At 39.5% G+C, this 21,643-nt stretch overlaps 1 protein-coding gene across 4 annotated transcripts in view; it reads right to left on the bottom strand.

Moving 5' to 3' along the window:
- The window catches only part of LOC111595692 (tyrosine-protein kinase Fer), a 31,229-nt gene continuing 9,586 nt past the window's right edge, over positions 1–21,643 (bottom strand). For 2 of the 4 annotated variants that reach the window (XM_023309535.2, XM_023309534.2), the window contains exons 4-14: positions 8,301–8,397; positions 7,899–8,235; positions 7,287–7,565; positions 7,043–7,220; positions 5,139–6,824; positions 3,472–3,846; positions 3,197–3,410; positions 2,709–2,795; positions 2,513–2,641; positions 2,266–2,448; positions 1–830 (exon numbers count right to left, since the gene is read on the bottom strand). In XM_023309535.2, the coding sequence (XP_023165303.2) occupies positions 679–830; positions 2,266–2,448; positions 2,513–2,641; positions 2,709–2,795; positions 3,197–3,410; positions 3,472–3,846; positions 5,139–6,824; positions 7,043–7,220; positions 7,287–7,565; positions 7,899–8,235; positions 8,301–8,397 (3,717 nt within the window). In that variant the 3' untranslated portion in view covers positions 1–678. The remainder of the gene's footprint in view (positions 831–2,265; positions 2,449–2,512; positions 2,642–2,708; positions 2,796–3,196; positions 3,411–3,471; positions 3,847–5,138; positions 6,825–7,042; positions 7,221–7,286; positions 7,566–7,898; positions 8,236–8,300; positions 8,398–21,643) is intronic. The other 2 variants (XM_023309536.2, XM_023309537.2) reach the window with 2 other exon arrangements.

Below are 21,643 nucleotides of genomic sequence, written 5' to 3'. Positions count from 1 at the left end.
AGAAATTTACTTTTTATTTTATTTTTTATTTTTATTGCACAAAATTTGCAACACTGCAAAAATTTGAGCTTAATTTAGAGCTTGAATGTATGTTAATAATAATGTTGTAATCATAGTAGAAGTGTAAATAGCATTAAATAAATATACAATTCAATATGAAGTCTGCTAGACTGTATAATTTACAATGTGTGTTTTCTCATCCTTAAATCTAAAGAACTACAAAACATAAATTCAAGAACTTAGGGCTAAGAGTTCATCAAGCACACGTTGAGTTTTCGAAATTTCTCTGGCTTCTTCTTCTTCTTTTTGCTGTTTTTGGCACAATAAGGATTCGTAACGACAAATCAGACAGGATCACATACACAGTCACACACGCACACTCGAGCAGGCACTCAGCTGGTTACACACATATGTTAAAATATACACGACTATAAAATATAAATATAAATATATATATCGGCATATCTTTATGTAATAATATCGTCAATATGCTAAGGTTTAAATATAGGCAATTATCTTATATGTATGTGTTACAGTAACGGTATTTTATAAATACAGGCATTCGTTGTGTAGTCCTAGGAAGTGACATACTTTAAAAGCGCTTACTCAGAACTACCTTGAGTATGGTTTAAAAATAGTTAATTACAGCTTCACGAACATCATTGCTAGCTACTGAGCTCAGTGACTATTGTCCAGGCGCAGTATGAGCGCATCTACGACATTGTAGATCTCATCGAAGTGCGGACGTGACTCGACGTCAGCGGCCCAGCACTTGAGCATCAGACGGTACATTTCTGGCGGCGTGTTCTCCGGTGTGGGCATGCGATATCCTGAAAGTAAAATAATATGTATATATAATACAGGAAAAACTTGAAGCATAACATATATAATAATATAATAATATAATAATATAATAATATAATAATATAATAATATAATAATATAATAATATAATAATATAATAATATAGTAATATAATAATATAATAATATAATAATATAATGATATAATAATATAATAATATAATAATATAATGATATAATAATATACTAATATAATAATATAATTGAATTTCCCAAAGATTGGAAAACCTTTTAGCTTTGACTAGCACTAATCACATTCAGACTCATATAAAGTAGTAATTCTTTATTTTTAAAATGAATTAATCAATTTAGTTTTGAATGGCTACAACCTGTATCAGACTCATTTAGAGCTTCAATACTTCATACATGTTATGAATTTAGTAAATTCTCTTAGTCTGATCAGCTCTAACGCCTCTCACTCACATATAGATAGGGTTGAAATTTATCATTTTTATATGAATTTAGCAAATGTAAGAAAACCTTTAATGACTGGCTCTCAGACATATCTTTCACAGACATCTAAAGCTTGAATTTTTTATTTACGATATGAGTTTAGCTAATTCTGGAAATCTTTTTAGTGTTGCATAAATCCAACCGCTGCCAGACCCACATAGAGTTTCAATTCTTCTTCTTTAAATTGAAGGCATCCATAAAGGGTGTATATATGAGGAAGCAATTATATTCAAGTTATTGAAATGTTGAAATGACCAAAAATCAAATTAACAGAAGCAGTGATACTGGATATTGGAAAGTAACACAACCACCAATATGATTTTGTTTTGGGTGTGATACTTCTTACTGCTTTTGTTTATGAACGTATTCATTCAACATTACCGATGTTAAATTAATGAAAATTTATGAATGATTTATTATAAAATTTAGTCTGGAATAATGCTAAATTTTATTATTATTAATATTTATTTTTAATACAAGCTCATTCTTTAGCTGATTAACTAACCATTGTATTTAGTAGAAAATTAAGACTTTTTAAGAAATTACAAATTATTTGAAGCATATTCATATTTCTGCAATATAACGATATATATATATATATACATATATATATATATATATATGCTAAAAACATAATTTAAAATTTTTATATTTGTTTTTTTTTTTTATATATTCTTATATGTCGAACATATTTGTGTCTGCTTAGCAAAAACGTTTCATTTTCTTTTGATTCATGAACAAACTGAATATTTCATGGCAAAATAACATTAGTTAACTTTTCATATATTATTAGTATTATTATACATTTTGTAAATATATTAACTATTAACCTTATTATATCACTGTCAGTAATTATATCATCACTAATTATATCACTGCCAATGTCTAATTTTTGTCTAAATTAAAAAAGCTTCAAGTCTGTGATCTCTATCTATTTAATGGACCATACCTGTATCGATGCGTTCTCTGGCACGCGAATTGCTCATTCCAGAATATGGAGTGTCGCCCTTGGAGAATATTTCCCACATAAGAATGCCGTAGGACCAAACATCGCAGAGCGATGTGTATTTGCCGAAGTTAAGCGCTTCGGGCGCTGTCCATTTAACTGGTATCTGCTTCATGCCATCGGAAACTATTTGAATGCAAAATCATTTTGATGAAATGTTATGAGATCGTATAGTCATGCGCCTATATACCTATGTATTCTTCTTCTTCGCGTGACATGCCAAAGTCTGATATTTTGACGCTATGCTCGAAATCCACAAGACAATTTCGAGCTGCGAGATCGCGATGTATACAGTTTTTAGACTCCAGATATCGCATGCCTAAAATGAACGTTATGTTTAGAGCAAGCTGCAGTAATTAACAAACAGCAATTAGCTGGCCACTCACCTGCAGCAGCATCTCGACTCATGCCCATCTGTTGCCGTGTGGTGAGAGAATTTGAGTTCTTACGCAGATAGTTTAGCAAGGAGCCACCTGTAGGAAAATATTTTAAATGGAATTAAATAGTTTGATAACATTTTTTGTAAGCACAACTTGAAAAAGATCTAGAATATGTATTTAAATATATTAAGAATATGTTTTCAAGTAAAAATAATGTTTAAAACCAACTCAGAGCTATCTGAATAAATTTTATATTAAAAAACAAGCAAACAAAAAACTGGTTTAATATGTTCCTTCCTAACAACGGCTAGGTACTTGAATATAGTAGGTAAAAACGGAGCCCACATGGAACCACTTAAAGCAGACAAAAGCAACGGAAGGAAGCCTGTTCTAAAGCATAATTGCCCAAGTTCGCTGGGTCATCAAAATATCTCCTGCTCTTCAAATTGAAAATATTTAAACATCCCCATCTCTTTGGTCATATATTGACTTACCCGGCACCAGTTCCATGACAATCATAATAGGTTGCTTCTGCACGCAAATGCCAATCAGCTTGACAATATTTGGATGATCATATTGCTTTAGGATGCGACCCTCCTGCAAAAACTTACGTTTCTGCTCGTCGGGCAACGTCATGCGGCAGGTCTTGACGGCCACGTCCTGTTTCGTGGACTTTAGCTTGGCCTTGTACACATCGCCAAAGTTACCCTGAGAAATGGACACTTCAATAAATGGCCACGGCGCAAGAGTGGATCAGTTTGTATATTACCCTGCCGATCTTTTCGAGTAGGACAACATCGTCGTTGCTTAGCTCCCAACGCTCTCGGCATACGGGTCGGCGCAGGATCGCACCTGATTTGACGGTCACCGGCAACTCCGAATGATACTGATGCATGATTAGTTCTTGTATGCTGGGGAAGGGCGGGCCCTCGAAGCGGAAGTGTCCGTCTCCAGTCGTCTGCACTATGAAATGCTTATGTCCGTTCCAGCAGACGCTCAATACGATTTGGCTCTCCTCGTTGCGTATTGTTTCGCGCACAAGGAAGTCGCCATCGTTGTTCAGCAAACGGACGACCTCTTCGCGAGGAAGCACGCCGTGGAACCACTCCTCCTCGTACAGTGGACGATTCGTGGACAGGGAGAGCTGCAAGCAGTATCAGTATTAATCGTTAGCTAACTGCCCTATTGAGTTTATATTATTTTCGGATTAGTCGAACATGCAAAGCACTAATTAAATATTTAGCACGCCATTTCCATTTCCATTTCCATTTCCATTTCCATTCACTGCCCAAACGGAAGTGTGTGGGTGCAAATGTGTCTGACGAAAGTGAAATGGCATTATATGGTTTTAAAGCATTACTCAAAATAAAAATATATACACGCAGATATATAAATTAGGTTCAGTATACGTGGATGCAGTAAAAATAAAAATGATTATTACTACGTCTATATTGAAATGAGACGAATGCATTCAAGGCCTTTCGATTGACTCACAAAAATTTTCGATTTTGGGCGCTTCCTGCGCACCGGTGGCACCGGGCGACCGGCAAAGACAATCGACTCAAAGATGCCACTATCTGTGGCACCATTGCCACTGCCACAGCCACTGCAGCTATGGCTGTGACTATCGCCGGAAGCGGTGCTACTCATAGTAAACGGCCCAAGCTCAACTACTTGCGCAATACTCTTTATGCCAAGGAAAAACACACGCGCGCACTCTATTTATATGTGAGGAAAATTATTTCCAACTTTTCACTGGCCAAACAGACGCCAAACATTCTACCAATCTATACGTATGTGTAGCTCTATTCCCAATAGATAAAATGTCTGGCGGCACTAAACGTCTTAGCTGCACGCCGGATCTGAGAGAACTGAATGAAATATTTGGATTGGATCCATGATCTTGGGCTCTTCGATTGGTCTCTCTGGGCACTCGCTATCTCTCGATACGCACAAGTAAATTTAGCATTATATGCGAGGGCTGTATGAGAAGTTACTATGGATTGTAGTAACAGAGATTCAGACTCAGATTTCGATTGATTTTAAATTTTATTAAAAAAACTTAATAAATTTGTTAAGGAAATGTTTTTGATACGCACACAAAATATATATGAAATTTTGATCAGAGAAATCTGTACCTTATAGACCACCCACGGACATATATTATGATCAGAGTGCGAACGGAATTTTATTTTTGGTATTTTTGTTTGTTGTGTTAGGCTCTTTCTACGCGTTCAACATTGAAAGCAAAAAGTTGAACAGAAAAGTTGAACATGCGAAATGAAGGACATGCAAACTGCGGAGTACGACTACGAGAATAAGGCAGGCAGTGTGCAATGAGGTCCTCTTCTGGCAGTGCGAATTCGGATTTAGATACTGTTGTGGATGCTGTTGATGCTGGTGCTCGGCCTCGATGTTGAGCTCGCTGCTACTCACACTCGCTGCCAAGCTGGGCACGCAGTAGCAGTGCTCCTTAATGCTGAGCACATCGTCGCTGCTGCTATCCTCGTTGGGGTCTTCCTCCTCGTCGTCCAGCTCGTCGGAGCTGTGTATCTCGAAAGGGCGATCCTTTGGGCAGGACATGCGCATTGCTTTTAGTTTGCCCTTCGGTTTCTGCGGCAGCGCCGGACAGCTGCAGAACTGCTCCTGCTCGGCCTGTTCGTGTGGACTCGTCTCGAACTCCTTGGCAAAGTCAAATACACTTTTGCTGGGATGAATGCGTCGCCGTTTGGTGCACTGCTTGCACGGCTTGGATCGCCTCAGCTGGAAGCTGAGCAGCTTGGTACGGAATGTATTGCGGATGGCTTTTGATTTCTTTTGTATTTTTGGCACTTTAAATTTCAGTCTTGAGGTTTCCTTGGACGGTATCGTTGTCGATGTTGATGAGCTTGTCGTTGTTAGTGTCGTTGTTATGGAGCTGGCGATAATTGTTGGCGGGCACGGATTGGCATCATTGTTGTTGTTGTTGTTGTGAACACTGTTGCTGTTAGTGTTGCTATGTTGAGTGTGGGATTCACTGCTGTTGGAAAGTTGGCTCGGCTCGCTGGCGAGCTTAGTTGGATCCGGCTCCTCGGGGAGAGTCCCATTTTTGGCCATGCGCGCCAAGGGGCTTTTGGAGAACTCCCGAATGTTGCTAATTATGTTGCTAATGGACTTTTGCGTGAAGGACAGTGATCGCTTTTTGCTTTGGACGGCTTCTTTGGCGCAGTGCTGCGAGGAGCGGCACTCTGAGCTCGAGCTGGAATTGCGCTTGGCTCGGCTATCGGCATCTAGTTCCGTTCGGCGTTTTTGTACATTCATATCATCAGCACTCTCGATGGCATTCACATCACTGGGGCTAACGGGGTGCAAGCTGCGCTTTAACCGATCGTCCAGTACGCGATTCAGCTCATCAATTTGGTCTAGGTGTGCATCGATGGAGCTTTGGGGCGCTACCTGTGCGTCGTCCGACTCGACGCGATTGATTTCAATCTGAATCTGATGACACGTCACTTGCAGCTCGTTTTCACTGGCAATGCTTTCAACATCCGCATCCGCATCCGCATTTGCATTCGCATCCGCGTCCTGTTGAGCGCTTGAGGGCTTGTTCACCAGCTCCAGATCCGCATAGATGTGATTGTTGTTAGTGTTAGTAATGGCAGTGGTGGTTAGGGGCGAGGCAGCGGAAGCGGACGTGGGCAAGGTCACCGGGAGTGGCAACGGCAACGGCAACGGCAACGGTAACGGCAACTGCAACGGATCAAGCGATTGCTCATCCTCGCCCAAACACAACATCGAACACTGCGTGCGTCGTAAACGAGGCAGCGCCGGCGGCTGAGCGCTGGGCACAATCTCCTCGCCGAGATAGTGGACGCTCGCCGCCAGACGCATGGGGTTAGTAACTGGCTCGTAACGTGCAGGACTACGCGCATCCGTAATTACCGACAGCGATCCCAGGCTCTGTGAGCGAGGCTGCATCTTCGAGAATCTACCTGGACGCATTCTGGCCATCGGCGTAGTTGGCTGTGGCGTTGACTTGCGTTTGAAATGGCGTCCACGACCACGCAGCAGCGTAAGTACGCCCCCACGGCGCATCAGCTCATTCATAATACCCAGACCTGGAGAGCTAGTGGAGTTGGAGCGCTATTGCAGCGACGCAAGTTCAATTAGAATGGGTTAAAGAAATGGTTTGTGGATATTGTGTGTATGTGTGTATGGGGCAGAAGGCGGCATCCAAGAGAATAGAAATAGTTGAATATATCATACGATTAGTCGATCATTGATGCTGACCCAAACCGCTACGCTTACAGCTAACCAACGCCCATATTCATGTCGCAGCTCTACCGAGAAATGAGACCTACCTGTTGCTCGTTGTTAAAGCCATGCTCGATAAAGTTCTGCTCCAGCGACAGGTGATCATCGCAGCCGGAGGGCAGCTCCTCACAGCCCACCTCGTTCAGTGCACACTTGATCATATCGACGAGTTTCTGTTTCTGCTTCTCTTGGCAGCGCAGTGCATTGAGGTCCTTCGACTGGCGGCTACAATTATCGAAACAGATCAGATAGGTTACAAGGTCGATCGACTGTGGACTGCAATTCACATACTTTTGACTATCTTTGTTAGACTGTATGCCATTTGATGCGCTGCTGCCATTGGATATGATGCTGCCATTGGCTACCGGCGAGCCACCATTCACATGCTCAATGATCTTCAGTTGTCGCTCCTGGCAATCCTTAACGGCCGACTCCAGTTCCAGCTGTCGCGTGCGCAGCCAATCTACGGTGAGATTGTCAACGGTCAGGGTGCTCGCTGTCAGCTTGCCTGGTATGTCCTCGATGAGTGTTTCATCGAATTGAAAGAGCAGCGGCGTTGTGGGCGAAGTTCTGCGAATAAAAAAAGAAATTTGCTTAAGAAAATGTTTCCATATTTCATTTCATTTCCCTAAGTAGCTTGAATGTCTTACATATAAGTTTTATAAGTATACAAAGATTCTAAATATAGTCAATATATATAATTAGATTTATAAGCTAACATTTCGACCTATAAGGATCAGGCGATAAGAATTGAATTGAAATTTGTAACAAATTTAGATTGAGCTAAATCAAGTAAACTTAATATTTTTGGGGAATATTATTTATTGGTCGATCGCCTCGGAATGAGATTTGACATTAGCTTACGCTGTCTTTGGATTTTCTATAAAACCAAATTATACTGACTTGTGTTTCTCTGTAAACTCCGAGTACTCCTCTGTCGGATTTATGCCGCTTATCACAGTGTCGATGCGTTTCTGTATCTCTTTGAATTTGTCGGCTGTCAAGTCGCCGTGCTGTGCCGCCTCCAAGAGTATGTTGCGCCACAGCAGTATGAAGCTCTCCTGCACCGACTGTTGATGCTCCAGTAGACCTGGCAGCAGCACTGTGCGAAAGTCTTTCTCAACCTCGACGGCCTCGGTGATGGACAGCACGTATTCGTTGTGGGTAAGATGGAGCTTCCGACAGGCCTTTTGATATTTGTCCCGGACGTCGTCCAGCTTGCGACCACTTCGACCCGGTGCTGCAGGCAGGACGCATTGCTTGAGTATATGTATTTAAGCTAGCTGGGCACCAGGTGCCACTCACCTTTTATATAGTGCTCTTCAAAGCGCGTGCGTAACGCCTTGTAGCCCTCCAAATGTTTTTGGTATTCGCTCTTCTTGCGCACAACCTCGTCTGTGAGCTGCAATGCATACAAAAGGAACGAATTGACGGTTATGAGTGGGTTATGTGTACAAATGTTTGCTGTTTGCTGCCATTGATCCACTTTCCCAAGAGCTTGGCCAATTACATCATGGCATAAACAGTGATTGGCCGTTGTCTACGTGTTACCGCACGCGCTTGACACTCGCACGCGAAAGCTGCTACACCCTATAGGCCACATTGGCGCATTTTCTCACGTTTGCATATTGTTGGCATTCTGTCTCTTTCATTTTCATCTCTCCCCTTCGCTCAAGTGACTGGTCAAAAGGACAAATGACTCTCACGTGCAGCTGCGCCAACATCCGTTAGCATTGGCTACAGAGTCAACAAGTTTACAGCTCAACTAATGGCATCAAAGTGCAGTTAGGCTGCCTCCAGCTGCTGCCTCCAAGTTGCTGAGTCACTTTCATGTTGTGCCGTAAGCAAACAGCCAGCAACATTGTAAGCTGGCAAGAACACCTGAGCAGCTAAGGGTATACTGTATGGATTGTGAATGTATGCAGGGTATTTGGTAGCATAATATCTGCAGCCAGTGCCACTTGAGCTTATGCAACACATTGGACTTTGTCACTGGATGCAGAAAACGGCAAAAATCAATTGACGAGTCGCTTTCAACTTTTCAAATGACTTTCATTATATCCAAACTCAGTGACGTATGCGTTCACTTCAAAAATATAAAAAATACACATTGATTAGCTATTAAATTCCAATTCGATTATGCTATCTTTTTATAAATTGTCCTCGCATATAAAAGCTGCAAAAATAATCGCATAAAAAATCATTATCTTTCGTTGTTCGAAGGTGTTTATCTCGAACTGGCAGGCACATACCATCTTATCAGTGCTCTTGGCGGAAGTAGATGACTTGGAATTATTCAAACTACAGTTAGAAGACGAAAACAATAACTCAGCAAATCTTTTTTTCTAGACCCTTTGAAATGAGTAAAAAGTTAATTTATTTGAAGATTTTTTATAAAGTTTCCACATGGCTAAAAGCTAACACCATCAAAACTTTGGATTGGATATGGATATGACATGGCCCATATAAGCGTGACCAATACTTAGAAGGAGATTTACAGTAACGAAGCTATTCAATTCTAATGCCAAAACTCGACACTAGACAAGAGTGACTTAATATTTGAGCTTTTACTGATCTAGCTCTCAAGCCTTAGAAAATATACAAAAATATACAAAAATATAAAATTAATGTAGTATTAAAATATTAAATTTTTTTAAACAAGTAGCAAGTTAGTATAATATTTTAATACTTATTTTTTTCAACAAGTCAAATTTTAAGCTTCTAGCCTGCAACTGTGAAATATACTGTTTGTGACGCCCCTAATGGTCGTTGAAATATCCGTCATATATTTCTGATCTTTCCAAGGCGTGAATGAGCAGAAAAATAAAGTTTCTTATGAACGAATTTGCTAAAGTGTGGATTCTTCTACTGCTCAGCTGAAATAAGTGAATTAACTAAAACTGAAGACTTTACATTTGACTGTATACTTTAAGCATAATTAAAAGATTTAATATCTCTATATCATAAAGTTTTCTGCTTAAAAACGCAAGTCTAAGAACTCGCATGAGACTAGAACTAAAAAGTCTTTAACAATAAAAATATTTCTTACTTCAGCTGTAGACCTAGTGTCGAATGGAAGAATGGCTATATTATTTCCGCTATTTAAGACTAAATATATTTTAAAAGAACTATTGCTTGGCCGTATTTATTTGATGTTGGACAAAATATTTATTTATATCAAATGCTTTCGATTTTTAAGTTTTGTATCATGAACTGAAAGGTCCAGGAATCGACAAATAGTTGATTTGGATCTGTCAGCTGGGTTTCTCCCTTGTCAATGGGTTCAAAGAGAAGCATATTGTTTTCTTCGAATTGGCAATGTTCCGATCTCAAGTAGTTGGCAAGTGGTTAATCAACTTTCAATGAGCTACGTCGATAATTCCTGCAGCTGTTGGCTGCTAATTTGCCTAGAAACTTGTTGCTTGCAAAGAAACTGAGCACAGTCAGTGCGAGACATATACACACACATGCAAACACATACAAATACGTATATTTGTATATGCATACACCAGTAGCGTGAAACGTGGAACAAACGGCAAGAGCACAAACAAAAAGCAGACAAAAACACAACTTGAAAGTGGGTCACGCGGCGCGTATTTCTTATTTCTGACCACGCTGAGCAGTCAATAGATAGATAGATATACGGGCTGTGTGTGCTTGGCCGCGCCTCCATCCCGCCGCACCCTGTCATGATTCGCTTCGCACATTGTTTACAAATGATTGCCAATTTTCCAGCGTCTTCGCTGCGAGTTAAGGTAAAAATAGTAGTTTTTGGCCAGTTGCGCCGCCACCTGCGCAACTTTCTTTGCTTTTCCCACAACATTGCGGTGATCGTGTTCGCATAATTGGCCAACAGCTGATACTTGTTCCCAGTTCGCAGTTCTTAGGCTCACAGCATGCAGCTCCCAGCTCCCAGCTCCCAATTTTAGTCTATTTTCTGCACGGGTATTCTTAGCTGGGGCAACGCATGGCGTAAATATTTTGATTCTGTGAACACATGCAAATCCGGCGATGACCTAATGGAATCTGTGACAAGTTGTGCCAACTGCCACGTTTTGCATTAATCAGCTCGGTTCGGTTTTCGCTTCCTTGTGTTGCTCTTTATATAAGCAGTACCCATTAACTGTTAGCACAGATGGGTATATATTTCCGATCAATGGCAGATTCGACACAGTCTACTAGTCCAACCTCGGCTATAAGACCCATTGCCATGATTCAAAATTAACTTTTAAAAGTATGACAAACAAATTAGATTATAGCCAAAGTAAACACAGGCAAAGAATATTTCAATTATTGAAAATAATCAGTAAGATTAATATTATATTCCCATCATTGGTTCAATCAACTTTTTAAAGATTAATTTTTTGAGATTTCTTAAGATGGCAGCTGGGTAAAGGGTATCTTTTAGCGAACCATTTCAAGTTGTATTTTGAATTCTGTTGTTGATATATTTTTCTGTTGCTGTTTTCTTCTCGACGAAAGCAAAATATGAAAGCATTTGCAAAAGCTGCTGCTCTTTATATCGCAAATGAAATGCTAACTAATAATGAACCCATTGATAAAATGTGCTCAACTAAAAGTTACCTTATACACATATATATTTGGATTCAACTCATTGAAGGATATTTAATATCGAATTACTACTACAATTTGCTTAAAAAGCAAAAGCATTGTTCATTACACTTTAAGAATATTACAGCCAGAAAGTATATATATATATATATATATATATAATATGTTATTCTATTACGATTTAATGATGATTTTTATCAATTGGGTATTTTGGTTTTGTCCAAATGTATGTAACAGCACAAAGAAAATATATTGAAAAAATATATCCTATTTATTTTTACCAGTTTTTTACATTCATTTCGATAATTCTTAATAAGAACATATTTATAAAAATATTACATTTTTTTTGTTTTTTTTTTATCATAGATACACAAGTATTTAAGCTATTGATTTCAAAGTAACGTAGGTATACTATATATATATTTTTATATATGTATATTATATGGTATATATGGGCGTTATACATCAAAATTATTCAAGTAGTTCTTAAGTGTGCCTTTAGCTATAGTTACAGGGTATCCCCCATGCGTATAATTCTAATAACTAATTCTTAATGATTTCGAAATATTAATTATATTAAGAGATTTTAAATAGTAAATAGTCCAGAAGGATATTCCCTATTTTGAAATTTATGCGTTCATTGGTTTGACTTATCTCACGTAGACTTTTTCATGTTGATTTCGATCTTATTACGCTTTATATATCGCATTACAACTTACATAGATTACTTTTGCTTGTGAACACTTATGTACATTTTTTGTCGTTGGAAAGGCACAGATAATGAATGGTAAAAATCACTTATTGGTCTGTTAACATAGACGAAGGAGTCCACTCAATAGCAACAACAATAGTCGATGATAAGGGAGGCACTTAAAAAACAACTCAATCAAGCGAAATTCAATTCATGTCGACGCTTTCAAAGAAATTGCTTTTAATAAAAATAAATTTGTCAAATGTATTGCGGAGTCGTGACGTAATAAAAGCCAGCCAAGTGTCAGCAACAACAACAATAACAACAAACTTAAATCTAAGCCACACTTGTGGATGGCAGCAACGAAGCTGATTTTTGTGTCTCTCGGCATTTTTGTATTTTTATTTTATTTTATGACATGAGGAGCGCGTGAGACTTTTTCTTTGGCTAACCATTTGAATAAGAAATGGTATAGCAGCTGTCACAGCTATAACGACAACAACAATAACAGCAAAGCGCTGCAACGATTTTCCTTTTGTTGAGTCTACTCGACGTATTATAGACCAGTCTTTGGGAAATCAATGCAGCGGCTGATTGTGGGGCCTTTTCAATAGCTAAGCGCCAGGCGGTTTATCGAGTCGATTGTGCATTGCATAACCGTTGACAGCAATAACAATCATAATGATAATGACTCGCTTTTATGAAATATTAAGGCGTTGAAAAATATGGTCATTTAGCTAGCAATTGCAAATTATGCAAATTTTCAGACATTCGGACTCGCACACATACACACATACACGAGTATTGACTTCGAACTCGAAGTGTGGTTCGTGTCTGTGCTAAGCGCTGGTCAATGAACTCCCGTGGCACTTCGTTCGGCCACCAGATTAATACAATGGACACGCTAATATTTTATGGCCAATTCGTTAGTGTATAACTGTGTGCCACTATATTTATGCTGTAGTCAACGGATTTTCAAAGTCTGCGTCGTCTCTATTGTTCATGTTCCCGAAGATTCAATGACGCTTAGAGTTTTGTCAACTTAAAGTACTTTCGATATGCCACGTTCACTTATTTAGATACTTTTTTTAATTTTCTACATTTGCATATTATTTAATTTGCATGCGTGCCAAGTGAAAAGAGAGTGTTGGAAAATAATTATAAATTTTGGCACAAGTTGTTAAAATGAGCGGCAGGCAATACTTTCTATTTCCGTTGAATGTCAAAAGCAGACAAAAGAATAGAATGACAGTTGAGCAATATTACCCATTCCAGTGAAAGTTGAAGCATTTCGAAACGAGCGAAGCCATCGAAGCAGTTTGTTGCTTGAATCTTTCGTTTTGCAGAAAAGGTCTCAATTTGCATACCATACTAAAAGGCCAGCTCCGCATGGTCTGTTGGCATCTCGTTTCACTCCCACCAATAATAACACAGGTATACAAAATTTGATCAAATTTACTAAGCAAGAATCGGACTGATTTGAGACCAGAATTCCTTAACTTGGTGTTTTTCAACAGCTCTTAATGACCATTGCGTTCCAATTTGTTGATGGATTTTAGAGGATACCAAACATCCCCAAAAGGTGTGCTAGAATGTCTTCTCTTTGATTACCAAATCCTGTTGACCTGTGTAGTTTGACAGCCGAACAGTGGCAGTTTTTTAATAAGCTTTCATTTTAAAAATTAGCATTTGAAGTCTAGTAACCCTGTTCATTTTTATATTAATGGGAAAAGAAATCGTATCTTAATTGAATAGCTAAGTTCTAGTAGTGCACAGACTGTACAGCTAAGCACTTGAGGGCGAGGGAGCCCTGTTATTAAAACTAATATTGGGCAGCTAGAGAAGTCGGGAAGTGTTGCCCGGCTACTTGATGCTTGCTGGGCTGTTGTTAATTTATTTTTACTGCGCCTCAAAAACATGATGGAGACTTGTGCGCTGCTGCAGCAAGAAATTAAGTTGCCGTCGCAGTTGCAGCGCAGTCCAAAGCTAAGTGGCAGGTACACCAAGCCCCCGACTGAAGTCCCTGTTGCAAGTTAAGTCACAGCCGGGGCCATAAAGTATTTTTTCGCTGCTTTTTCGATGCGCATGCAGCTAACGAGACGAGACCAGGCCCAGGCCCAGGCCCAGCCACAGGTCGGGGCCCAGATTTCAGAGCCACTGCCCATTGCTTTGGGCATTCGCTTGGTTCTTGTTTGGTTCTTTATTGTTTTCAGCGCACGCTATCCTTTTAGTTCTCTTCCCTCTCTCTTATTCCCTCTGTCGCTCTTGCTCATTCTCTGTTTTTTGTCGGCTCTGTTCGTGTTGAGTCTTATGCCCATTGGTATATTTGTGAGTATGCATGTTGCAGACTTGTTTCATAACTGGTCCACGATTCTCGGAATTGGAGGAACAAAGGCTGGGGCTGGGGCTGGGGTTGGGGCTGGGGCTGATTTTGATTTTGACCGACAAACGTTGCCAGAGCTTGTTGTAGCCATGGCCGTAGCTGTTCCCGTTCCCGTTGCCGTTGCCGTTGCCGTTGCCTTTGCCGTTGCCGTTGACTACTCCTGTTGATGCTGCTAGCTATTTGCTCAGTTCGAGTTTGCTTCGGCTCCAGCTACGAGCCCTAGCGCGCCAGCCGCAGCTTGGCCATCAACAGGCGACAGCGGTGGCACAAAACCAAAAAGGTAAAATGTACTTGAAATTGACTGAAAAGATATGCCGCACATGTGCGTAGATTATTATGAGATAAAGCCAAGCGTACCGGCCAAGTTGTTGTTTCTTGTTTATTTTTGTTGTATCATGTTTGCCAGCATTGTTGTTGTTCTGTGTATGTAGGCACGAATGTTCGTTTGTACTAGGTACGCTATGCTGCCTCTAGAGTTGGGTGCTTGTCGTGTTTTCATTCGTGACATGAACACGCACGGCTCCACACGACGCAGTGTTAAGAACCAGAAAAGAAACTCTCTGTACGTGTGTGTCTGCCTCATGAGCTTAAGACGGAAATATAAGAAATAGGCTTAAGACTAAACTAGATTAAAGTAAACAGAAGAACTTGGTGGAGAGACAGCTTCAAAAGTGAGCTCTAATCTAGACTTAAATATAAATTGCATTCGTCAGGATAATTGCTAAAGTTAATTGCCGATAGAATTAGAGCTTCTGTCTATGTGATTTTTACGGCATTTCTCTCACAGATGAAGCAAATAGTTTATATATATTATGGAGTCATCGGCAAAGGTATTTAAGTCCATAACGTCGTGCATATTGTGAAATCTCAATAGTAATTTTGACTTTGAATACTACACGCCTGCTTTCCGTACGCTCTCATCTCTAGTTTGGCTTTCCTAAGTCTATGAGTTACCTGCTGAAATCGCCGTGATCTACCAGATGACCAGATGACCAAATGTTACGAATACTACTTGATCACACTTTTTAGATAAGTTAGCTTACTTTTAATAAATTCATATAGCATTAACACACAACGTTTATTTTATCTATGTTACATCTTCTATGCATAAGAAATTTCCTCAATAATAAAGTTGTAGAAATGTATGTGACTCTGACAGTTGGCTTAGGTTAGGAGATAAATCGAACCATGTCCATCTATATGTTGTTGTTACAAGCTTCAATTACTGTAAGGTTTTTCTTCTGTACTTCATCTATTAAAGTAATAAAACACTTATGCAAACTCTTATTCTGGTTATAGAATATTATATGAGCCCACAGGCTTATCAATTAATAATCTCAGTTTGATTCCATCAAAGTTCTTAGAACTGACATTGCGAAATAAGTTGGCAACTTCTATTTGGCTGCATAGTTGCTCGAAGATCTTAACTCGACTTGCTACCATTTTTCAGCGAAAAGAATCCGAATTTTGCGAAATGTGTCGAGAGGCATTTGGCAGAGACAAAACCATTCACACCAGATACAAATCGCTGCGAGTGAGGAGTTGTTGTTTTGGCTTCTACAAAGTATTCTACATGGTCTGTCACTTATTTTAATTGTTTATTGCTAATGGCCCTGTGGCTGTTGTTGTTGTTGCTGTTGTCTTTTCGCTGGCTGTTGCTCTCGTTATTGTTATTGTTATTGCTGCCGTTTCGGCATCTCTCGTACCAGTCTGCGCGAGGGCGATCAACTTAGCTCTCAGGTTTTCAGATTGTGATTACTTTTTGCGACAATTTAAGTATATTAAAAGTGCTTAAATATATACATATGTATGTGCTTGTGTACATATGCTTATACGTCGCGGCCTAACGTGCATGTAAGTATCTCGAAGAACCTTTTGAAGGCAATGCGCACGAACCGGTTTTATCAGTCGTGCAGCGAGGCAGTGAATATCTTTGCATTTGACGTCATCATATTGTGGACATAGAGAGTATCGTGTATCTTGTTGTTATTAGCTTGCGCAAAATCTTTGTTTGTAAGACAACTGCCCCAGTTTGCGACGCAATTACACAGATTTAGCACTGTGAATTCAAGTGATTGGCGATCGGATTGTCAATACGGAAAACGAAAGCTGATATTGTTGTAGATGTAGAGTGTCGATATTTGCAATTCAGTTAATTTAGATGGCAATTAGGAGATACGCAGTAGCTGTCGCAGTAGGCGTCTGGAATTGGCCACTTAGCCAATTAGCGAGATAACAATGGAAATGCACATAGCTTGATATGCCATTGCCATTAGATGGTAGTGGATGGTTAGTGGGTAAGTGCACAAATTAATGAAATGTCGTCTGTCGAGTCGACTCTGGCGTACTGAGAGCGAGGTGGAGTGGAGTGAGTCGCGCCACTTTCACGCTCGAAAGTTTTGTGCGACTTTAAGAATTTCTCTTTTGCAATAATTGACTGCAAATCACTTCAATTAAGCAGTTGCGAGTGCAAGGCAACCGCAAACGTACAACAAGTCGAGAAATTAAGCCTCTCTAACCGAGAACCAGAAACAGTAACAGTAACAGAGACATGAAGACGTTCAGGTTTTTCGGATTGCTCCACTTTCGGAACCCCACTGCCGACACGGATATGGATTTGGATCTGTGCTACACAAAAATCCGCCTGCAAAACAAGTTCAGCTGACAATCAGCTTCACTTTGATGCATTGCGCTCGGCTTACCCAAATTTGGCACACGGAAAATCCCCTCCGAAAAAATCCTCTCAATAAAAAGAAAAAACCCAAAAAAACAAGTTTGGCTGCCTGTCAAGACTGATCGACTATAAATACCCTTATCAGCAGCAACTGCCAAAGGTTTCTTTCAATAGTCTAAATTAAATCTCTGCAAGTTCATATTTATCACTTTTAATTGACCTCCTTTTGTATAGGTCATACAAAGTGCAGGCATGAAGAAACGATTCCACTTCTTGCACGTACTTTGCCATGGCGCTGACTATTGCAAAACTGAAGAGTCAAAGCTGAATACTCAAAACTGACCATTGATGCTTTTTGTTTGTTGGCCATTGACACAACGAGCTTATTGTCTCTGGCCCATAAATAATCACAGTTATGTGTGTGTGTGGCACTGCTCGACTCGACGCTCATTGTGCTTAGCCTCTTCGTTTCTAGTGGCACTTTGTCACTTTTCGCCTGGCCCCAAAGCTCATGAAGCAGCCCCAACTCAGCTGCGAACTCCAATTCTCAAACTCGCAATTGCCTTGACCAAACTAAATTACGTGTACGCGCGTGTTTGTGTGTGTGTGTGTGACTATCTGCTTGAGTGTATTTGTGTCTCTCCATCGTACAATGTTGTCAAAGTTCAATGCCATATGATTTGCTAGTTTGGCGTTTGTGTTTGCAACAGCATTCTGTTGAAATATATGTAAACAGCAACATAAATAATAATACAAGATGTGACAAAACCCAAATTGCATACAACTCACAAAGTACTTTTGCCAGCGAGCCACGACTCTGAGATACGCTGCGACTAAAAAAATAGTTGGTAAAGACTGGGCTAAGATAACAATATATTAACTAATTAAAAACATAATTTTAATTGACTGCGTTTTCAAATAAATTAACATTTCATTTTAACCCTGAGCAATGCAATTTTATTTTTCAAAATCTCTTTTTTTCCAGCCAATTATGATTATTATTTCACATATTCTCCTCAAGGTTTCTTAAGAATAAACAAAACAAATCAATTGATAATTATAATTTGTATTTTATATCAGGCATTTTGTTGCTAAAATGTTTATAACTGGCAGTAGAAGGTGAAGAAATGCTATATACTATATAGTGTATATTATATATATAGAAGATATATATATATAGTATAGAAGATCTCTAGAGATAATAGATACAAGCACATATGCTCGTAGAGTTAAATATAAGCATTTAGTGAGTCATTTTCCATTGATATAAATAATAATTTTTCAATGAATTTCTGTTTGTTTATTAAGACATACATACACAGCAAACACATACATTAATTAACACAATGTGGACTTTAAAGCACATATGGAGACATGTATGTGTGTCGCTGGCAACCCATGCATAATTGACCTCAAAATTCAATTTACAAAACTAGTCTAAAGATCAGAGCAGTAAAATGGGCTTTAATTCCAAGCTGGCAAAAGTTTTCTGCAGCAGTTAACTGGGTTGTAATTTTGTCAATTTAAGGTATTCTGACTCTAGAGAGAGTCTAGCTGCGCTGTCTTGCTTTCGTCATTTCGACATTTGAGTTAAAATTGCATGGGAAATCGATTGATTTATATAGTTTTCACAGCGCTGGCACACTGTGATGTCAGGGTCGCGTGTGCCCATAACATGACGACCCTTCGTTTCACTTTTGTGGTTTCCGACAACTGCAATGACAACTAAGCCAGCGAACAGCCAGTGGAATTTGGTTCTCGATCTTGGATTGCATTTGGTCAAAAGCTATGGCCAATGGGCAACGTGTGAGCTGTTGTATTTCTAGTAGCTGCTTGCCAATGTTCATCTGCTGGCTGTGCTACGTCACTCCTATTTTAAACGGCTAATATGAAATATATTTAGTTTCTTTTCACTTGGCTGCTTCAGAAGTCGTCTCGCGCTGAGTGGAGAAATAGAGATGACTTTTCTCTCAGTGTCTCATGTGTCTACCTATATATAGCAGAATCCTTCAAGCTCAAATCAAGGCATTGTCTAGTCAAGCAGATTACTCTTACTTGCTGTTTAATAGTGAAATGCCAAACGATCTGCATAATTCCTCATTTATAGCTCTAGAATTCAGCAAACAATTTGGGGCTCATTCAATTTTGGCGTTCGCTGCATTTGCAACTGTCGCATTAACAGCTGCAATTGTGCCAAATGAGATTTGTCTGTGCACAAAATAAATAAATATCAAGTCTGCGAATCTGTTACTTGTTTATTCTAAGAGCAAACAACGTCTTTTCTCAAGTGCAGGTGAAACAGGTATAAAATACCTAAGCGAGCTAATATGAAAGTAGATAGCAACATACGCACTTGCGATAGGCGCAATAAAAAAGGCAATAAAAAGAATATATTATATAGAGATATAAATATATATTCGTGGTTTGGTAAAGGATAGCTGCTTATTTAATTAGAAATATAATTTCAATTCAAGCAATTAATTCTATACAACAATATTTTAATTTAAGTCAAATCGAATAAGCTAATCGTATTTATATTTAATAATAAATGCATAATTCATAAAATTTATTTATTATTATTTATGTATAAACTTGTAATAATACTATATATAAAAAGCATGCACACTATACACAGAGATTTCATTTTATCAAATGCTCACTGTAGTTAGCCACACTTTTCTAGCAGCATTTAAGATTCAATTGTATATTTTTTTTTTATTTGGCTTCTTTCCAAATTAGCCAAGAGAATTTACGTAGCAGCAGTCAGTCGTTCCCTTGAAACCCCATTCGTTCTCTCTGATTGCTGCCCCTTGTTGTGACTATCTGTTGGATTTTCAATTTCTCGCTGCCTCTAGAATGTTTGCCGTCAACAAAATAATGTTGTTTTTTTATCTACTGCGTTTCTTTCCGTTTTACTTGTTGTTCGCTTAAAGCGCTTCAAAATTTGCGTGGCCAACACTGCGTATGAGCTATGAACAATGAACCGATGTTTGCAAGAGACGACGGCGTGTACGTCGCTCGCATAGGAAAAACTCAAAGCATTGGGAAAAACTAAAGGGGGCGGTGTTGGCTGGCGTGGGTTTTCCGATGAAAGCAAAGGCTCCCCGTCTACAATTTGGTTTTTGTGCTCGGCAATTCCTCGCGAATTACCAACAATAATGTGCCCAGTTAATGGCTGCGGCGTCGCCGATGCCTGGCAGACATCCCAATTCAGATGGCGCCCCGCCCCCAGGCAAGGCGCTGCACAGCATTGGCTGATAGACGCCGGAGGCTTTATGCTCGAAGCCATGTGGTGGAATGATGTCCACACATTTAAATTAATTAAAATGGATGCCGTAGGTGGCGGCTGTTGAGTTATAGCCTCCATTAGTTAAATCGAAAAAGCTTGCGATTTAAGGCTGCATAAAATGTCCCCTAAGCGCATTTTCGCAATATCGCAATGAGCGAAATGGCAACGGTCATTTTTTGCAAACTGGACTCCATGGCTCCGGGTACACCACATGGCTGGGGCTCGCATACGACAGACATGTGGCACAGGGCTGTACAAAATTGTTGGCACTTGCCTGCATTTCGGTCTAAACAAATTGCCCACAGTCGAAGCAACCACAGGAGCGGATGTTGCTGCTGCTGCTGTTGCAATTGTTGTTGCCGCAGCCTTTGCCAGCCGGCGTCCACATTTTTGGCATTATTAGAATTTGCTCGAGTGTGGTGGGCAGAGGGCATGGCGTGGCATGGCCAATGGTTTGTCTGCTTCACAATGTCTGCATGTCAAATCAGCTCCGGGCGCCGTAAGCTATTCACTTTTGCTACTTCTCTAATGCACGCTGCCTGTTGGACCCACAGTCAGTGAGTTTCTCGTTCCCAAACTGCCTGCACAGCAACCCCAATAACCCTTCATGGAGCTTATGGATTTTAGCACTTTCTCGCAACATTTTTCATTTTTCACGTTTGTCTAATGTTTTTTTTCGCATTGCCTGTCGAATGGAACTCAATTTAAAAGCAGGCGCTATTAAGGAGAGAAGGAGTAGGAAGTGGCTGACCATAAGATACATAGATACATTTTGCAAAATATTTATCTTATAGATAACAGTTGCAAATAAGTCTTTAGGTCATTTAATGTGCAATGAAACATTTTCTTATTAAAACTATATAGGATTAGGTTGCTTATATTTAGCATCAATTCTTAGCGTATAATAAAATTTAATTTTATAGATAGTTTTGTCTGCTGTACTTCAGGACTTTTATTTTAAGTATAACTGGACAGCTATAGCCTCGTCCAGTCGATATAATTTTGATCAGCATTAACCTCCAAGTCTTCTTCTCAATAT

Source organism: Drosophila hydei, unplaced genomic scaffold (genome assembly GCF_003285905.1).
Source record: "Drosophila hydei strain 15085-1641.00,03,60 unplaced genomic scaffold, DhydRS2 tig00008137-arrow-arrow-pilon, whole genome shotgun sequence".
NCBI classification, from domain to species: Eukaryota; Metazoa; Arthropoda; class Insecta; order Diptera; family Drosophilidae; genus Drosophila; species Drosophila hydei.
This window is presented reverse-complemented; position numbering and strand designations above follow the sequence as displayed.